At 39.4% G+C, this 17327-nt stretch overlaps 1 protein-coding gene across 1 annotated transcript; it reads right to left on the bottom strand.

The window, feature by feature from the left end:
• Window positions 1–461: 461 nt before the first annotated feature.
• On the bottom strand, window positions 462–16330 carry LOC141802447 (transforming growth factor beta-3 proprotein-like). The gene is made up of 7 exons (XM_074686010.1): window positions 15590–16330; window positions 8631–8794; window positions 5413–5542; window positions 5172–5279; window positions 4756–4921; window positions 4409–4562; window positions 462–2301 (listed from the first exon to the last, which is right to left on the bottom strand). Exons 1-7 carry the CDS (start codon window positions 15933–15935, stop codon window positions 2143–2145), a joined length of 1227 nt encoding a protein of 408 aa, XP_074542111.1. The 5' UTR covers window positions 15936–16330; the 3' UTR covers window positions 462–2142.
• Window positions 16331–17327: the final 997 nt, after the last annotated feature.

The following is a 17327-nucleotide window of genomic DNA, read 5'->3' on the forward strand; positions in this document are numbered from 1 at the left end:
ACACCTTAAAAATTGGTACTGAATGTGAAATATCTGTCACAGGTTTTTGTGATTTATACTAATCGTTAAGTGAAAAAAGAGGGATAAAGACATGTCTGCACATTAATATGTACTGAAAATAAGAGTAATTGCATTTTTCCTGGGAAAGCTGTTAAGCCCCAATCCCTGAGAGCGAGAGGCTGAATTTATTACTCTGTGAGAAAAAAGCGTCTGCAGGAAACAGGTGCGACTGCTGAGACCCAAGCAAGAAAAATTATGTTTATATGGAACCAAAACAGATTGTGAAAAAGAAAAAAAAAGTCTTTAAATGACATTTCAGCATGGCAGACAACCAGCGGGTAAAATAATCATTTCCAAATTTGGAGGTGAGCGTTTGAACAGATCAATTATACCTGATTATATAATAAATGCAAATGCAGGAGAGATTCTTTTAAAAAATGGATCAAACAGGTTTTGCATGTTGTGTTTTTAATAATAATCACGACCAACAAGTCAGTCAACAAAATGCTGCCACAAAAGTCACCTTAGTGTCATCTGAGGATGACTCAAACAGTACAGGGATTCAGAATCACTCTGCAGACTCTGAGCAAAAAAAAAGAGGTCTAACTGTACATCCAGCCACCATCGTGTCACGACTTCCCCCCTCCCTCTTCATTTTTCTGCTCCATTAGTGCTTCACACTGTTAAAAAGCACCAAAACAAACAGAGACGGAGCAGAGGGAATGAAAGGCTGCAGTGTTTTGGGAACACTACAGTCCGGACTGCACATGTGATTTTCTTGTCAGCTGGCTGGAGTGAAGGGTGACAGGTGAGGGCAAAAGGGTTTAAAAGACGAGTAAACAGCTGCTTTTTAATCACCAGTTACATGTTCACTTCCTCAGCTCTCATTTCACTTTTCCTTTAATACAAAAAAAGTTCAACATATACAACTGGTCAAACTTTTTGGACACAGGAGTGGTAAGATTTTTTTCTAAAGCACAACGAATGTTACCACGTTTAACAGTAAAAGGTTTTCCACTATAAATAGAGGGAGATACACATCAATTTTATGTCCCTGTTAGTGAAACAATCCCTATATGAAAAGTTGTATAACAGACTGAATCTGCTACTAATGTAAAAGAAATCTCATAAAAACCCGTTGCGTAACACATGTTCTTTTTCCAGCATATTCTTTGATGTCCCAGGAATAATTTGAATCTGTTCAGGATGAGGACTTTCAGTGAATGGCAGTGTGCTCATGGCTAGTTTCCATCACAGTTCTTCACTTTCTTACAGGTCCCCCTCTTCTTCTTCTTTTGTCCTCCTCTCTCTTCTTCTTCTTCTTCCGCCATCCATTCTAAAAGATGCACTGAAAAAAAAGCCACTGCTGCTGGCTGGCCAAATAAAAAAAAAAAACAGCTTGGCTCAACTTTTCTGTTCATTCACTTTCCATTGCAAATCCAACAGGCATTCTCTCTGCTCTCCTTTCCTCTGACCACAGCTATGGCTTTGGATACAGCAGCAAGTCTGTCCTTTTCTCCTTTTGTGTTTGATAGTGTCCACTGTCTGAGGAAAGTTCAAGGTAAAATCCAGACTCAAAGGCCCCTTCAGGAGAGCACAGCTAATATATGTGACATGTCAAACTCATCCCGATGCTAGAAACAAGAATGCTGTTCCACTGGCGATTCAGAGAGAGTGAATTTGAGCCTTTTTCTTTCATTGTTCAGAAATATTCCCAGAACATTTTCGCCTTTGATAGATTTCCACACTGCTTTTCACAGTCAAGTTTCAGGGATGTGTTGTCAACCTCTAAAAAATCTAGTAGACTATTTTTAACATTGTGAAACAAAGTTTGGCTTGAGTTGGACTCTTTCTAGGTGGAAATAACTACCTGTCATCCAGAAATGATGGGGAGTGGGAGGAGAATAACACACAGAAAAAAATACAACACAAAAAATAATAATAAAATAGATTACCTCAAGTTTCAAAGGAAATCTGCATCCTCAAAATAAATGACCTCCAGAGTGGTTCAGATCTAAGCCATGAGGCTACAGGGTCATTTTACACATTTGTCACAGCTAAGAGTCCAAAAAGTCAATGAGCATGAAATTCATCAGTACCTTGTAAAATCCAGCCTTTCTACCTTGCCTTTCATTGTATTCCTCAGCTACACTTGCAGGACTTGACGATCATGTTGGAAAGCTGCTCCACTTTGGGGGTTCGTCCAGAGTAGTAGAGTATAGTGAGGGGCTCCAGGTCCTGAGGGACACAGCAGGGAGAGGCTGAGGCCTCAGGGTTCAGAGTGTTGTACAGGCTCAGCAACTGGTGGAAAACACACAGGGGACATGCAGACTTACTTTCAAACAACATTTACAGCTGTGTTTTCGTTAGTGGTATTTAAATCAGGGATGCACTGATCCAACTTTTTAAGTCCTGATACCTGAGCTTCAGTATCAGTCAACACTGGTCTGATCTAATCTGAACTCATCTGATACCAGTATTTAATTAAAATTCTCTCTTTTTTCGAGAATGATCTTTTGGCAATCTCAGGCTTTTCTAACTTTGCTTTTCGAAATGGAATAAAAAGGTAGGGTCTGCAGGATTTTTCTAAAAAATAAAATTTAAACTTTTACAGGAATAATCCTGCTCAATCGTCTCTTCTGGGCCTCTATACATGTGTGTCAGTGTCAGTGTTAGCCTTGAACCCCCTCCTCTGCCTGTATGTTGATGTTTTGGTTGTATCGGAATTTTTCTGGGCGGACAGCAGACATGCCTACATCAACCAATCACAGCACGCCCAGTGTGCAAGTCACTTTGCATGTTGATTAGCGAGTGAAAGGAGGCATTCAGAGCAGCTACAGTGGTGGACGTAGCACGGAGCAAGAAAAACACAACCAAAGTGAAACGAAACGCCAAACAAATCAAGCTTTTTTAATGAATAAATGAGGGCAAAGCTTGGCTCAACTTTCACATGCTTTCAGGCACTTGGAGAGCAGTACGGGACAAAGAGTGGCTTTCTGCTGAGCAGGTATGTGTCAAATACCCATGATTAGCTTGTGCTAACATGCCAAGTCAGGTGCACGGCTCTTGAGTCTATTTCACTTAGAAACGGGATGCTGCAGATGGTTGCTGGGTTAGTGAATATATTCATGTAGATACAGACGGAGGCTGTAGGTGTGCGCTGCTGCTGGCACTGAGCCAAGGAGGAGGAGCCTAGTTTGAATGTTGTGTTAACTAACAAGAAACGAAAATTCTTGCAGACCATAGCTTTAAAGTGAAACACACAAACTAGAAACAAGTATTGAAATAAGTGAGGAATAAAATCTGTACGAGTACAGTCTTCAGTTACAGATTCTGCATAAAGACACAGAATCTGTCATTTCTATTTGTCAAATCTGTGGGCATGGTATTGGAGGTAATCTGGTTTCCTACTGTAGTCTACTTGTACGTTATTTATGGACACTTTGCACAAGAAACTGGTCTACAACAGAACCCAGTATGATGTAATGAACTGAAGAACATCTCACAACATTTTTGCTGTGACTAACTCTACGAAGAGCTATCTGCATACAAGTGAAGATAAAGAATCTCTCCTTGATGTCTTCTGTTAACACATCATCCTGCTCCTAAGTTAAGCACCTGTGGACAAAGGCAGTTTGCCCACTGCAAAAACTAAAATCTAAGCCAGTGTTTATGTCTTTATTCTTGTAAAAATAGCATTTTTTTGGCTTTTTATGAGCCAAATTCACCTGACAAATCCAGAAAATTATTTATTTCAAGATACCGAAAGATAACATGATGACTGAATTGCTAAAAAAATATCTGAAAGTGGGGTGAGAATGATCAAAAAGAAATAACATCAATACAAAAACTAAACAAGGAAAACTTTTCTTAGCTCCTTCTTACAACTCAAAACAAACAACCACAAACAGTTGCTTGGATTTCAGCTCTTGCAGTACAGAACAGGATGTCTTGGCTGGAAGCTCTTTATGGCTAACTGTTGGCTACACTAAAAGATCTGAAATGTTGGCCATCTCTCTCCTCAAAGCTTTATCCTTGTCAGACTTTTTTTTCTTGCCCACAGTTGAGATGTTAGAAGATGATACTCACACTACAAATGAAAACCAGAACACATCTGACACCAAATCCAGTCCTCTCTGTTTTCATGCAGAGTGATTCTTATAATCCTTTGGTCACTGTGATCATTTCTACTGAGACTAAACTGACACAGTTTTATTCTTGTAAAGACCTTTGGGTGTAGGCGGCAGGGGAGAACATCGCAAAGTCTTGGCAAATAAATCAAAGACTATCTGCATGGCCAAAAGTTCTGTTCTAAATAAAAAAGGTTTTCTTCTGTCGTTGTAAATCTAACTGTAGGCAGACCTGTCAGAAACCCTCCTGTGAGGGGCTCCTGTGAGAGGCTCCTTACCGAGCTGTGTGTTGTATCTGAGCTCCTCAGGTAAGGGCAGGGCCCAGAGCAGTAGTTGGCATCATAACCGCTGGGCTCATGGATCCACTTCCAGTCCAAGTCTCGTCTGAAGTCGATGTGGAGCTTACGAACACAGCAGCTCTCTTCGGTGGTTCTGTGACGAGGACACACAATGAACAATAAGAGCCATGATAGTTAAAAATGAACAGTCTTATTATTCAGAGTCGACACAATTTTGTGGATAGATGATGAACAGATTTTGGATTATACGATACTTTTACCAGCTATAGCAAACGCTGGGCCTCAGACTAAGCTTTACAATAATCAGCACAAGCCAACCAACTTACGAGAAACAGTAGTTTGTGTCCAGCCCTCTCTTGCGTCGGCGCGAGGACTGAGTCTCCAGGCGATGTGGTGGGATCATCATGAGGATAAGGTGTGGTCTGAATTGGTCCTTTTGCTTGTTCAGGTGACCCAGATCCAAACGTTTGTATTCCTCATCTCCGTCCACGCCTTAATTATAGACACGATTGAATTGCACTTAAAACCAACAATTAAGTGGCTTTTTTCTTTTGTAATTCACTCAATCTGGGTGCACAGTTTGCTAAATTATTGTGTATGAAGCTGTCATCCCTGTAATTCTGTTACACAATGCAGAAATTAACACTTCATAAAAAGGAAAAACTGGCTTCTTGTCAGACACATCAGGGTTCAATCTTAGTTCCTCTGATGCATAAGTTAAATAAGTCAGTACAGCCCACACCTTTAAACTTCACCTCCAGCACCTCGCTCTCGTTGTCAATGATGTCACCGTTTGGGTTAAAGGTGTGGCAGGGACAGTGCACGCTGATCTCCAAACCATGATTACTTCCTGACAGCAAGAAATTTTGACAAAGAAAGAGATCAATCTTAAAAGAAGTCAACATGCTTTTGCTTCAAAACTCAAATCAAACATGAGCTAATTTTCAGTATTAACGTTGAATTTGTTTTTCTGGACACCTCACCTTTGTTCATCAGCCACTCCCTCACTGTTTCAGTCACATCGAAGGAGACCCACTCAGGAGTTCCTTTGGTCAACACATTCTTGGCTCCGATGTAGCGTTGTTTCCTGATGTGTTCGTTTGGCCTCACAATCTGTACCACAATGGCAGACAGTCACCGTGAAAAGTTCTGTCTCCATACTGAAGCAGTATGAAACAACATCAGGCAGGACATCAGTGCAAAAGGATCAGATCTTCAGTCAAATGTATGCGTCATTGTTCTCATTATCCAATCCACTGACTTGTAATGATTCATACAGGCTAAGCTAAATAGATTATGAGAGCATGACAACAGATGATGTCAGGAAAAAAACTAAATTCAAGCATATGTGGGTGAAAGACTTGATAAGCTAACCAAAAACAAGTCATAGAAAGAGAAAGAGCTGAAAGCTTTATAAAGCTAAACTTAACAGTGCTGCTGTAAGTTAAATGCTAACACTTGCTCTTATCCAAAATGCTTACACGCAAATGTGCAGCAGAGATAATATTGACTACTTTCATTATCTTGTGCTTGCAAGCTAGTATGCTAATCAAGCTGCAACTGAAGTGTCAAAAAATTAAGCTAAGTGCAAAAGCATGTAGTTTCTTAAGAGTCCACTTGAGACTGGCTTTAAAAGCCAAAGAATCCCCAAACAGTCCACATACAGCAAATGAATGGAGATCAACTTTTTACCGAATACAAACAACAAGGTAATGTATTTATTAACAGTTACATAGAACTATTGTTTCAAACATGACAACAATCAAACTTAACAAACTTCACTTGTACCGTAGTTTAGTAGCTACTCACAGCCAAGACATGTCCATAATTTGTAATGTGAGTAAATCCTGGTTTTGTCCTACCAGCGCTCATCTACCAAGCAGAGCTAACATAACTTTACTCTTCATTGCAGAATAACTGCTGCATGTGGGAGGGAATGGACATTATCACAAACAGATTAACCCATGTTTTAGCCTTTAACCCATTGCTCCTCTGTTTGGCTTTCTTCTGCTCTTCTGCCTTTTTTCTTTCAAACAGTTCAACTCAAGTGTCTACTATGACTACAAAATTAATCCAAGAAAACATTTTCAGTAGAGAAAACACAGATCTCTCTCTTCACTGCTAAACGTTGTCAGCCAGCGTGGTGTTGTCATAGGAACTCTGTGCCATAAATCAATCCTGCCCAACCCGACCAAGCAGCTGAGAAATATGATTTAGTGATAACCTATATCAGCGCAAATCATCTCATTTTAAAGTGTGGATTACAATCAGGCATATATCTAGAAGGGAAACTTTTTCAAGTTCACTCAGAGACGTAAATATACATCAATAAATACAAAAAGTATTAACACAATTATAAGGATATATTACCTGAGAAGCATGAGCGTCTGAGAGACACTCAATGGCTTCTTATAATGTTTTTTTTTAATTATTATTTCTCTCTGTAGGAGTCACTTTCACTTTCCTGCCTTTCTCTGCATCCTTTCCATATTTTCTGTCCCCCACCAGAAAATATTGTAAAAGAAATATTTCTGTCTAGACTGAAGGAGACCGGAATAACAAAATGTGACTCAGCAGGAAAAAAATAGTCTGTTTTTATTGTTCACTTTCTTAATGATTATATTTTCCAGTCATGCATGGTAAATTACGTAACAAGGCTTTCGATGAGTATTTTTAATTCAGAGTTGTTTAAGAGACCTGCACACCCCTTATACACCGATGACTTCATTCTTTTTTAGCTAGTTACACAACTTCGAAGGAGTTTGTCTATGATTACACAGAGCTGACGTATCCCTAAAATCCTACACATAAGTAAAATCAATACACTCATATAAGATGCAAAGAGGGGTTTATTATTGTGCAACAGTTAGCTGCAGAGTTAATCATTATTTGCACATTTTGAATTTCATTCAAGATAATATAAAGCTTGTCACATCATTTGTCACAAAACTGCAAAACTGAAAAAAGACTGATAAGTTTTGTTTTTTTTTTCTTCGCAAAATTCCTCAAGCTCAATATATGCTACCCTTTCCTTTGAGGTCCAGGTTAAGCTGTCATGTCAAGACATTGCAAACCAAAATTCAGACCGGAGTTGCTCATTATAATTAGAAAAAAAAAAAAGATAAAAAGAAAGGTTTGCCAGTGGAATAAAGACTGGTTTTTATTTCTGTATCAAATCAATATCGTACCCATACTGTAGGTCAAAGTCTCTTTTTTTTTAACACAGAAGCCAACTTACATTGCCCGAAAGGCTACTTCAAAATTTAACTACCTGACCCCAAAAATATCATTCCTGGAAACTGGCAAAACATGGAAATGCACTAATAGGCCAATTCAAGACAGACAAAATTGTAAAAAAAAAAATTAGACATTTAAAAAAAAAAGGTTTAGGATACTCAACCTCTAAGTGTCTCAAAAACAATCATGGCTTTTCTAATCATTACTTCCCTTGAACTTAGAGCTCATTCCTTTGAGTGTCCAATTCTTAAATCTAGTATCAAGCTCATCAGGGGTGAATTCTGTTGGGTATGCACACAGTTTCAGGTTTTAGTTTCAATATCACCTTCTATTTAATATTCTATCATAATGTCACAATGCACACTTATGCCTCCAATACGTTTAATGAGCAGATTGAACATCATTAATTGTTAAAACAGAAATCTTGTTAATGACAATGACTCTTAGTCCAGACTTGCTGCTGAAACCCACCTTTTGTTTATTTCTCTATCAGTGTGAATAAAACAAGTAGATTGTTAGGTTTTGTGTTGTTTTATTTTGAATCTCAGCAGACCAAAGCCCTTTTAATGAGTGTTGTAAACCGTCACGAGGGCTCAACGCTGAAGACCTATGAATAACCAGAACCATATTAGATGATGGATCCCAGCGCTGCACTACCTCTGCCCTGGTTCTGAAAACATTCAGAAAGCCTGTTGAGCTTCTTTGGCTTTTGGTTTGGCTGTTATCCATGCCTGTGACCACAATCTGATTATTGTTGGCTCTCTTTGTCAATTAGAACTAGAAACCATGTGGAGGAGATCAACTTACCACCTTACGTAAGACACGTCTTTGACAGACCAGAATTGAAAAGATCTAATAACGAAAATATATTAAAGAAAAGTCACATTTAAGCCCCTTGTTGCCTTGGCTTGGAGTTCTGCCTTTGATCTTAGTAGAAGTACAAGGAAACGGTACCTTTACGCACCTGGTAGAGCTCAATCCGCTGTTCATTCCTCTTGGCGGTAGAGTTTGGCACCCTTAGAGCACGAAACTCTGCTCTGAAGAGGTTGGTCGAGTTCCTCTCCATGGCAGAGACGTTGAAGCGGAAAACTTTAGAGGTGATGCCTTTTGGGCAGTAGAGCAGATCATCTGGAACAGAGAGAACAAAATTTAAGTTTTGACAAAAACCAGGCCTCCAAATTCTTATCAGGATCAGATGTAATACAAGCAGCATGTGTCCGAAAGAAGACCTCAACGGCTACCCCAGCTTTGGACAACAAATCAGGATATTAAGTTTGTTATCCCTTTCATGCATTTGCAATGGTTGAAATAAAGAAAGTTGCTAGGCGGGCCTTTTTTACAGCAGACATCTGAATGTCAAATTTATTAATGTGTCAAAAAAGAAGAGAGGTGAAACTGTCCGTCAACAGCTGCCAACCATGGGTGTTGTTACTTCAAAACAGACCACACATCGCAGCATTTGATTAACTGAGTGAGCACATTTTATTCTATTAATATTGGCTGGATTTCTTTTGCAATAATCCAGCCAAAAATAATAGAATAAAATGTGCTCACTCTGTTTCAAGTGGTGCTTTCATCCTGTAACCCAGATCTATCAAACCATTTTCAAAGCTTCAGTTTTGCTTGAACGTGGAGATGCCTTTGGAAAGAAGTTTATAAGTTCATAAAAAAACAGAAAATAGTTTTCGTAAGTGCAGTGTGAGCAAAGAGCAAAGTCAGTGTGATAACAAGGAAACATCAACTAGGACTCTGAAACTGAAGTGTCTGTGTTGATTTAGCACTCTTATAAGTGTTGAGCCTTAGGTTTCTTGATTAGGAGGATAAAAGAGGGGATCAAGTAGGAAACTGGGAGGGCAGCGTGGAGGATGACGTGCAGCACAGGACTGTGGCCTCAAGTTAAACTTGGGCTGCTCTCTTTGAGGACTAAAGCTTCCGTACATGGGGCACCCAATTCTAATGCTGTGCCAAATTGACTCCTCACTGTTATATGACTTTTTATGTACATAAGAAAAAAATTTAAAAAGATTTTAATTGTTTTGGCAATGGCCATGTATAACTCTCCAATACCAGAACCAGTCAGTGTAAAAACAGCCCTTTATGAAGCTACAGTCTCAAGCATATGAGGAACTGGACTGGAACAGAATTCAGCCATGACTGAACCTTTGTCCTCACACATTGCACCCCAGATGGTGCAATATTAGTTTGCCAGTGTGTGTTTTCACATTGCATAGAACCATTAGAGATGTGAGGTGTAAACACGCAGCAGGAGCGCTGGTGACATACACTCAGGCATGCAGAAACCAACAACAAACTCAAATTTGAAAAAGTGAAGCTTGTGTGAAAATGCCAAAAACTGCAACTCTCTGCAGTGAACTGTGGGTGTTCCTGGAACCAGCCCCAAGTGGACACTCAAGGAACTGCAGTTTTTAGCAGTTGTACATCAATTGAATTCTTTCTTTCTTTCTTTCTTTCTTTCTTTCTCTTAATTTTGAGCATGAACAAATAATCAAACAGGACAAAACCATGACAAACAAAAGTTAACAGACGAAAAAACTAAGGAGCCAAATAAGTTTGTAATTTTTATGTTCAAAAAGGATAAAGAGGCAGTGGAAAATATCTAGTCATCAGTAATTTACCCACTTCCAAATAATAACAAGAATAATATGAATCACAACATAAAAAAATAAAATAAATACTAATGATATAATAGAAAAAATGTAGCAGCTAAGAGAAGATTAGTTATATAAAAACAATTAAAAAGAACAGAAACTGTATCAACTTTTGGCAACCTTAAAGCACTGTCTTAATCTTATGTCTTTGAAAAAATCATATAACTTTACTTTCTTTAACTGCTTTAAGTAGGGACATTGAGTCCTCTCATCAATTAGACAGTCCCAAAGTTTGACACCATAAACAAATATATTAAAATGTTCTCCTTTGGTTCTCACTTTTACAGTTTTGGAATAATGATATTTTCCCTCTCTTTGATTACACCTGACCTGACATTTTGCTGGTGGTTGATTATTTTTTGCTTTAAACATGATTTTTGCTCCGATATTCGATTTGATTGTTTAATTTCACCAGTTTTGAATGAAGACACAATGAATGTGTGTAATCCCTATAACCTCCTCTGTTAATGACCCTAACTGCCCTTTTTTGTTGTATGAATAGAGATAGTAGTGAGTGTTACCCCAAACCTCAGCACAGTTAAAATATGGTGACACAAGAGAGCTGTACAGAATGTGACGTGAAAGTTAAGGTTTTCATCAGTAAGCCTTTCTCAAGAAAGCTGGAGGTTTCTCTCTCTCTCTCTCTCTCTCTCTCTCTCTCTCTCTCACACACACACACACACACACACACACACACACACACACACACACACACACACACACACACACACACACAAAGTAAGAATGAAAAAGGATGACTTTTACAAGGCTGGTATTTTATTTCTCATCCCACAGTGAATGATTAGTTGTTTTCCTGCCTTATCAAACCCCTCACTGTTCCTCTAACACGTTTTGTCTATATTTGGTGGAAATGAAAGTGTTGCGATTGAAAGAGCAACAGTATTGATGTTAACATGACTTCAGCCCCCTGGTATCTGCGTATCAAAAACCCCGCTATCCTCTGCGCCACTGACAACTTTTTGGACCCAAAGCCCTCTCTGACCATGATGACTCTCCACAACCCGACGTCAAGCATTGACATACGCCAGATTCTGTATGCGTGCCATGCTATAAAAGGAAATCTTTCTGATGTTTGCAGACCAGCCTCTCAATGCAGTAATTTGCCAGCCTTCAAGGAGCTTTCTGCTTCATTTTCACCTGTCACGGATGTGTGTGCGTTCACAGAGCTGCCTCAGATCCCCTAAAGGGTCAACAGTTTACCCTGAGAGTTATTTAAAATGTGTTTCTTTGTATGCCTACATTAATTGAGGGAAACAGAGTGATGACACAGTTTTACTCCATAGAGACAGACTCTTGTTTCTTTCAGCCACAAGGAACAACAGCCTTGGGTGGCTGTGTTTTTGTATATTAACCCACTGTCTGTCTATTATGCTGTCAACTGAGTTAACATCCGCTGTATTGTTCCTATCTAAATGGCTTTTTATAGTCTGAAAAACTTCCTTGCAAAATAGCTTAGAAGAACATTTAACGTGGATACCTGTAGGTTAATGATGCTGCAGCCAGTTAGCTTAGCTTAGTGCATTAAGCAAGTACAGAGGGCAAGGGCCTGTCCACAAAAGCAACCTACCATACGCAATGTTTTTCCAAACAGTTTGTTGCACCTTTGAAAGTAAACATTTATCATAATTTGAAATTATAAGTTTTAATGTCCCTTAGAGGCTGTTTACAAACTTCAAAAGAATTCATGCTGCTTATTTGAGTCTGTCTTTTAAAGTCATTATGGGATGTGTTGTTAAAACTAAAGACTGTCCTCATCTGAAGGAGGAAAATAGTAACTAAATCAGCAAGTGTCACACGTTCCAGTATTAACCCCCTCTAGTGGTCCTATTTGTAATAACAGGAGCAGAGAAAGAAGTTCTTGGATATTTTATCACCTGATTCTGGTAGGTCAAAACTCTTCAATTACTACAGCAAAAGTAAGGTACAATCTGATCGCACAATCTTTCAAAATCAATCCCTGCTCTTGCCTGTTGACACTGTGGCAATAAAGTTTGTCAGTATTCCAGCAAAGATTGTGGCATCACCATTTGCCTCAAGCTGATCTTGAGAGTCTGGTGAGAGTCTGGTATGGTGAAACACCCTGTCCTGCAATCAAGGCAACACTGAAGAGCTAGTGAGTGTGTCTTTTGCCTCTTTGCAGAGAGCTACAGGGTAGCCTCTGGTCAATGAAGTCACACATGCGCTTAAATGAGGAAAAACTTGTAAATTTAATGTCTTTGTAAAATAACAAGTCCAAATATAAAATTAATACCTTTACGGCATGTGCTGATAGAGAAATCAGCTTGTCAGACCAAAACTGTTACTTTGTCCTGAACCAGGCTATAAAGGTATTCATTTCTGCTGTAAAAATCTGCGTCTAGGGTTTGGTGTGTTTGTGGTTTCTAGTGTTTCTGTGGAAGCCCCAAGTGGATGCTCAAGTGGACTGCCATTTTTATCCACATGGGTTTCTTATTTATAGGTTGGAGGCTTCATTTCAAGACAAGAAAAGATGAGATGAGATGAGACGAGATGAGATTAGATGAGATGAGATGAGATGAGATGAGATGAGATGAGATGAGATGAGATGAGATGAGATGGTAAGATAACATAAGAAAAGACTTTATTTTCTTATTTAATTTGTTTTGCAACATCCAGCTCATCCAAAAAGCACAGTGTCACTCACAGTCTAAGTTTAATGAGAATCATAACAAATAAGCTAGCTAAAGTTTTAATGATGAGTTTAAATTTTTAATCTGTTTTTAATTCAGACCACAGAGGCTAATAAAAATCAGATCTCATAGAAGCGTCACAGGCCTTAACTTTGAAATGTTTCTTTGTTAACTGCGTAGGTGTTTTATTATGAGTAAATAAAGCATCCTTAAACCAATATTTTCAGTCAACTTAATTATGCCTTTAGTTTGTTGCTTGGTATTAGGCAGAGTATTAGATGAGTAACATTGTCGGAGTGTTGGGAAAGTTTAGATACACAGTATGGATGGATCAACAAAACCCTGAGCTACCAAAACAGTTCAGATCCATTCACTAATCTTATCCGAGTGTTTATTGTCACCATGATAACAAAGCTTCCCTGACCTCAGGGGAGATGATGTTTCCCTTAATGAGTCTGTTTCCTGTGAAGATACAGATTGCTGCAGAAGGTGTAAACACATCAGGTATTTTGTTCCACTTTTGGAATGAGTTTGTCTGCTTAAAAAACACGAAACACTACTTCTATTTAAGGCAAGATCTAAACCCCCTTTGAACCCTATTTTGTCTCACAAGATGAAAACATGCAGAACATTCAGAAAGCCCAATCATTTCTGTGCAGTTTCAGTATTTGGTGTAAAACGCTCCTTGGTTATGCAATGTAATTGTATCTAAAATGTGAGAAACACCAGCTGTCCCTGCCACAGTAAAATGAGGGTTAAGCACAGTTCTATAATATAAAACTGATCCCACATATGAAATACACATTAGGCAGGCTCAGTGATCCAGCTCAGTATATGCATGAGGATATACAGGGTATTTTAAAATGCATACTTTTATGTATGAGATCACCTCAGACACATAAAGAAACTCTCCGATGCCAGCTCCAGTTCAGGATAAAAACTGAGAATATTAGCTTGTCGACATTTTAAGTATCTGAGAATTACAGACGTTGACTGGGGCACAGAAGAATACACCACTAATGTGTTAGCGCAGCTGCTATTCTGATTTTCTACCACTTTCCTTTGCTTTTAGCAAATTTGATCAAATGGGACAAAAGACAGCAGGAGTAAATGATAAAGTCAATTTATCTCATATCTTTGATCCAACTCATTAACACCTACTGGCACCTTGTGCCTGATGTTTTTGTCAAAAACCGTTTTGTCTGATTCAAAACAGAATGTTTCAGAGGAAAATAGGTCTTTTGAGAAACACCTGTTGATTTCAAAGGGGCTGTGATGCAATGGTGTTGGCTTTGCTCTGGACCATGAGGCCCTCTTTGGCTCCTTAACACGCACAGCATTTATCCCTTTCTACTTCTTAAGAAATCCAGACTCACTCGTAGCACATGCTGTATGAATCTCCCTCAAGTGCTGACACATGTCCCTCTCAGTCGAGGTTTTTCCACTTCCATTTGGGAGCTTCAGCTCGACAGAACAGTCTCCAAATCCAAGATTAACGTGAATCACTTGGAGTGAAAACAATGTGAGCCTGACAGGCCTACTGATAGTTTAATCAAAAGTTTCACAGACAAAATAAAGCTTGCAGAGAAGTGTTACCCAATGTAATCTGGTGAAAACAAAATGACAGCACAGAGGAAAATTCAGGTTTTATGAGCTCATTTTCACACTCACTGTGACAAAATTAAGCCTGAACAGATCTGTAAGTGAGCTCATGCTCCTGGACCACCCGTGTGGATAATCCCCAGGTCAAAAACTCCCAGTGGGGTCACTCTAATCTCCATCTTAAATCCACTATCCAGACCAAAGCTGAGGTCCTTTTCCTGTCCATCTTTGTTAACTTTTCCTACTTGTCCTAAAGGCATCCCTGGGCAGATGTCCCTCTCATTTGGGACTGACTGGAGAGGAAGTGAGAACATCTGGGGAGAAGGACAGGCTCAGTGGAAGAAAAAACAACAGGAGGAAGAAAGGGGTCGCAGGAGGAGGAGAAGAGAGGCTTTCCTGGAACACTGATGATGGATTGAAACAGCTCGGTGACCAATACAGTCACAAAGTGCACAGCAGGTTCACCAAACAAAGTCTGATACCCCTACCTATAAGTAAAGGTCCATACACTTACTTTGGGTATTTCATATAGTAATACCTCACTGCTAGTTCCAGCTTCACTGTGCAGATTGATGAATCAAATCAAAGCAAACTGTCACATCCATCTGAAAAGTTGAGGTCTGTGGTGGCACGTGTGTCAACAAGATAACTGTGGCTGCAAAACTCTTTCGTAGTGAATGGATTTTATTCTTTATTTCAACAAGTTTATCCAGCTTTAGGTGGAAATCATATGAAATGATAATTATTCCAAATTTTATGACTTAAACACGTGTGGAAGTGGTTGTAAATGTTTCACAAGACGGGAAAAAAATAAGTTATAAACAAATCAGAAACTATACTTGTTACCGATATCAATAAACAAGCTTCAGTTGTCGGTGCGTCTGGTTGGCACGGTGCGTAATTACGCGCTAATGACCTGTCTACTGCTGGCGTTTAAGAGGGCAAAGCGTTTGAAACTCACCCTAAACAATTGATATACTCACTGTTCTCGGTTGGTCCGTAGACCATGTTGAATTTGTAGATCTCCTTGGCGTAGTACTCTGTCTCGGTGTTGTCCTGGCCGCAGCTTTGCTGCCGGTCCCTCCGCAGCTCCTCCAGCAGCTCCTTGGTGCTGTTATACAACGCCTGGATTTGATACGGGATCTTGCTCGGCCCCAGAGAGTGCGGGATAGTCGTCAACCGAAGCTTGCTCAAAATCTGTCCTCGTATCGCCTCGACCCTCTTCCTTTTCACATGGTCGATATCCACGGTAGCACAGGTTGAAAGAGAGGAGCTCAGAGTCGCGCAGTTGAGGAGGAGGACGAACAGTAAAACTTTTCCTAGATGCATCTTTCTCTCTGCATCTGGTTCGCTCGGTAGTTGAAACGGTCAGCCCGGGTCAGTGCTGGTGTGCCTTCGAATGAAACAGTTAAATCTGCTGTTCAGTCTGTTTCCTTCCTCTAAAGATGAAAACTCCTCACTTAGTTCGTTTTCTTGAGGCAGTCTCCTTTGTTAGCAGAAATCCAAGTTCGTGTTTTCCCATTAGACTTCACTTAGACTAAAGCCCCGCGTATGACTTTTATCCGGCATAAATATATCTGTAGAAAGAAACAGACTTTTCTTTTGCATTCTCACTGCAGCAGATTGAACAGCCCGATGTATTTCTCCTCTTCTCCTCCGTTTCATCAAAGTCTGGTGCCGCTGTGTGGTCTGTGAGAAGGCAGACCGCAGTATGGCAGGTTATCGAGCTTTGAGCGACTTTGAGCGCTCGGTATGGACCCACATGTTTTTTATACTGCTCAATTCTGACGTTAGGTGGAGGAGGGACCGCAGACACCCGGGAGAGTCCAAATCCTAACAGGACTCAGAGCGACCCGGCAGAGCATCTGTGAGTCAGTGGACTACATGCGTAAAATACATTGTTTTGAAGCTTTACGAACGAGTTGATTATTTTAGCTTACAACAGACTTAGATTTTAAATGATCGACTACTTTTATATTGTAAGACATCAAATTAAAAAGTTACTTTTCATTGAACTACCAGTTAATGTGTCTTCTGGTTTTATAGATGGAAGCCAATGGTCTGGGTCGTGCATCCTCTAGTGGCAAGTTGTGGTACTGCAACGGCCCACTTCATGTGAGGACACATTCCTTTTTGTCCCTGAAGTTCCTCTGATACTTTTTTACTTTTAATCATGTTTGTTGTGTTGAGATGTTTGCTTTCTCCTGTAACATAAAACTGAAATGTGGAGCCATTTTCACAGGCTAAAGTCAAAAACTAACTATAGAGAATGATACTATTTTCTATGAATAGTCTTGAACTTTCTCAAGTTAACAGAAATGTAAGAATTTCATATATATATATATATATATATATATATATATATATATATATATATATATATATATATATATATATATATAAAAATAAATAAACACCATGAGAATGATTACTTGTGATCCCAAATGCAAAAATCCCCAAAGATCCATCACGACATAGTCCTTAATGTTTGCTCCCCTCACAAAGTCTATATCCAGTTGTCAGACACTGCTCTTAACTCACAGAGACCCTTTCAGATCTGACAGTCTGGTGACATGATTACATTACAGTTCAAAAGACCTAAACTGTCTCCCCTGTTAGTGCAGATTTTCCCATGCCCTCTCCAACCCGCCATCTAACACTTCAACCCGTTTCACTGCGCTGATGTCTGAAGGTTTATTTGCAGGCCCTTGAGTTATTTTA

This window comes from Halichoeres trimaculatus, unplaced genomic scaffold (assembly GCF_033239565.1).
Source record: "Halichoeres trimaculatus isolate MK-OKI-2021-1 unplaced genomic scaffold, fHalTri1.1 fHalTri1_scaffold_13, whole genome shotgun sequence".
In the NCBI taxonomy this organism is placed as follows: Eukaryota; Metazoa; Chordata; class Actinopteri; order Labriformes; family Labridae; genus Halichoeres; species Halichoeres trimaculatus.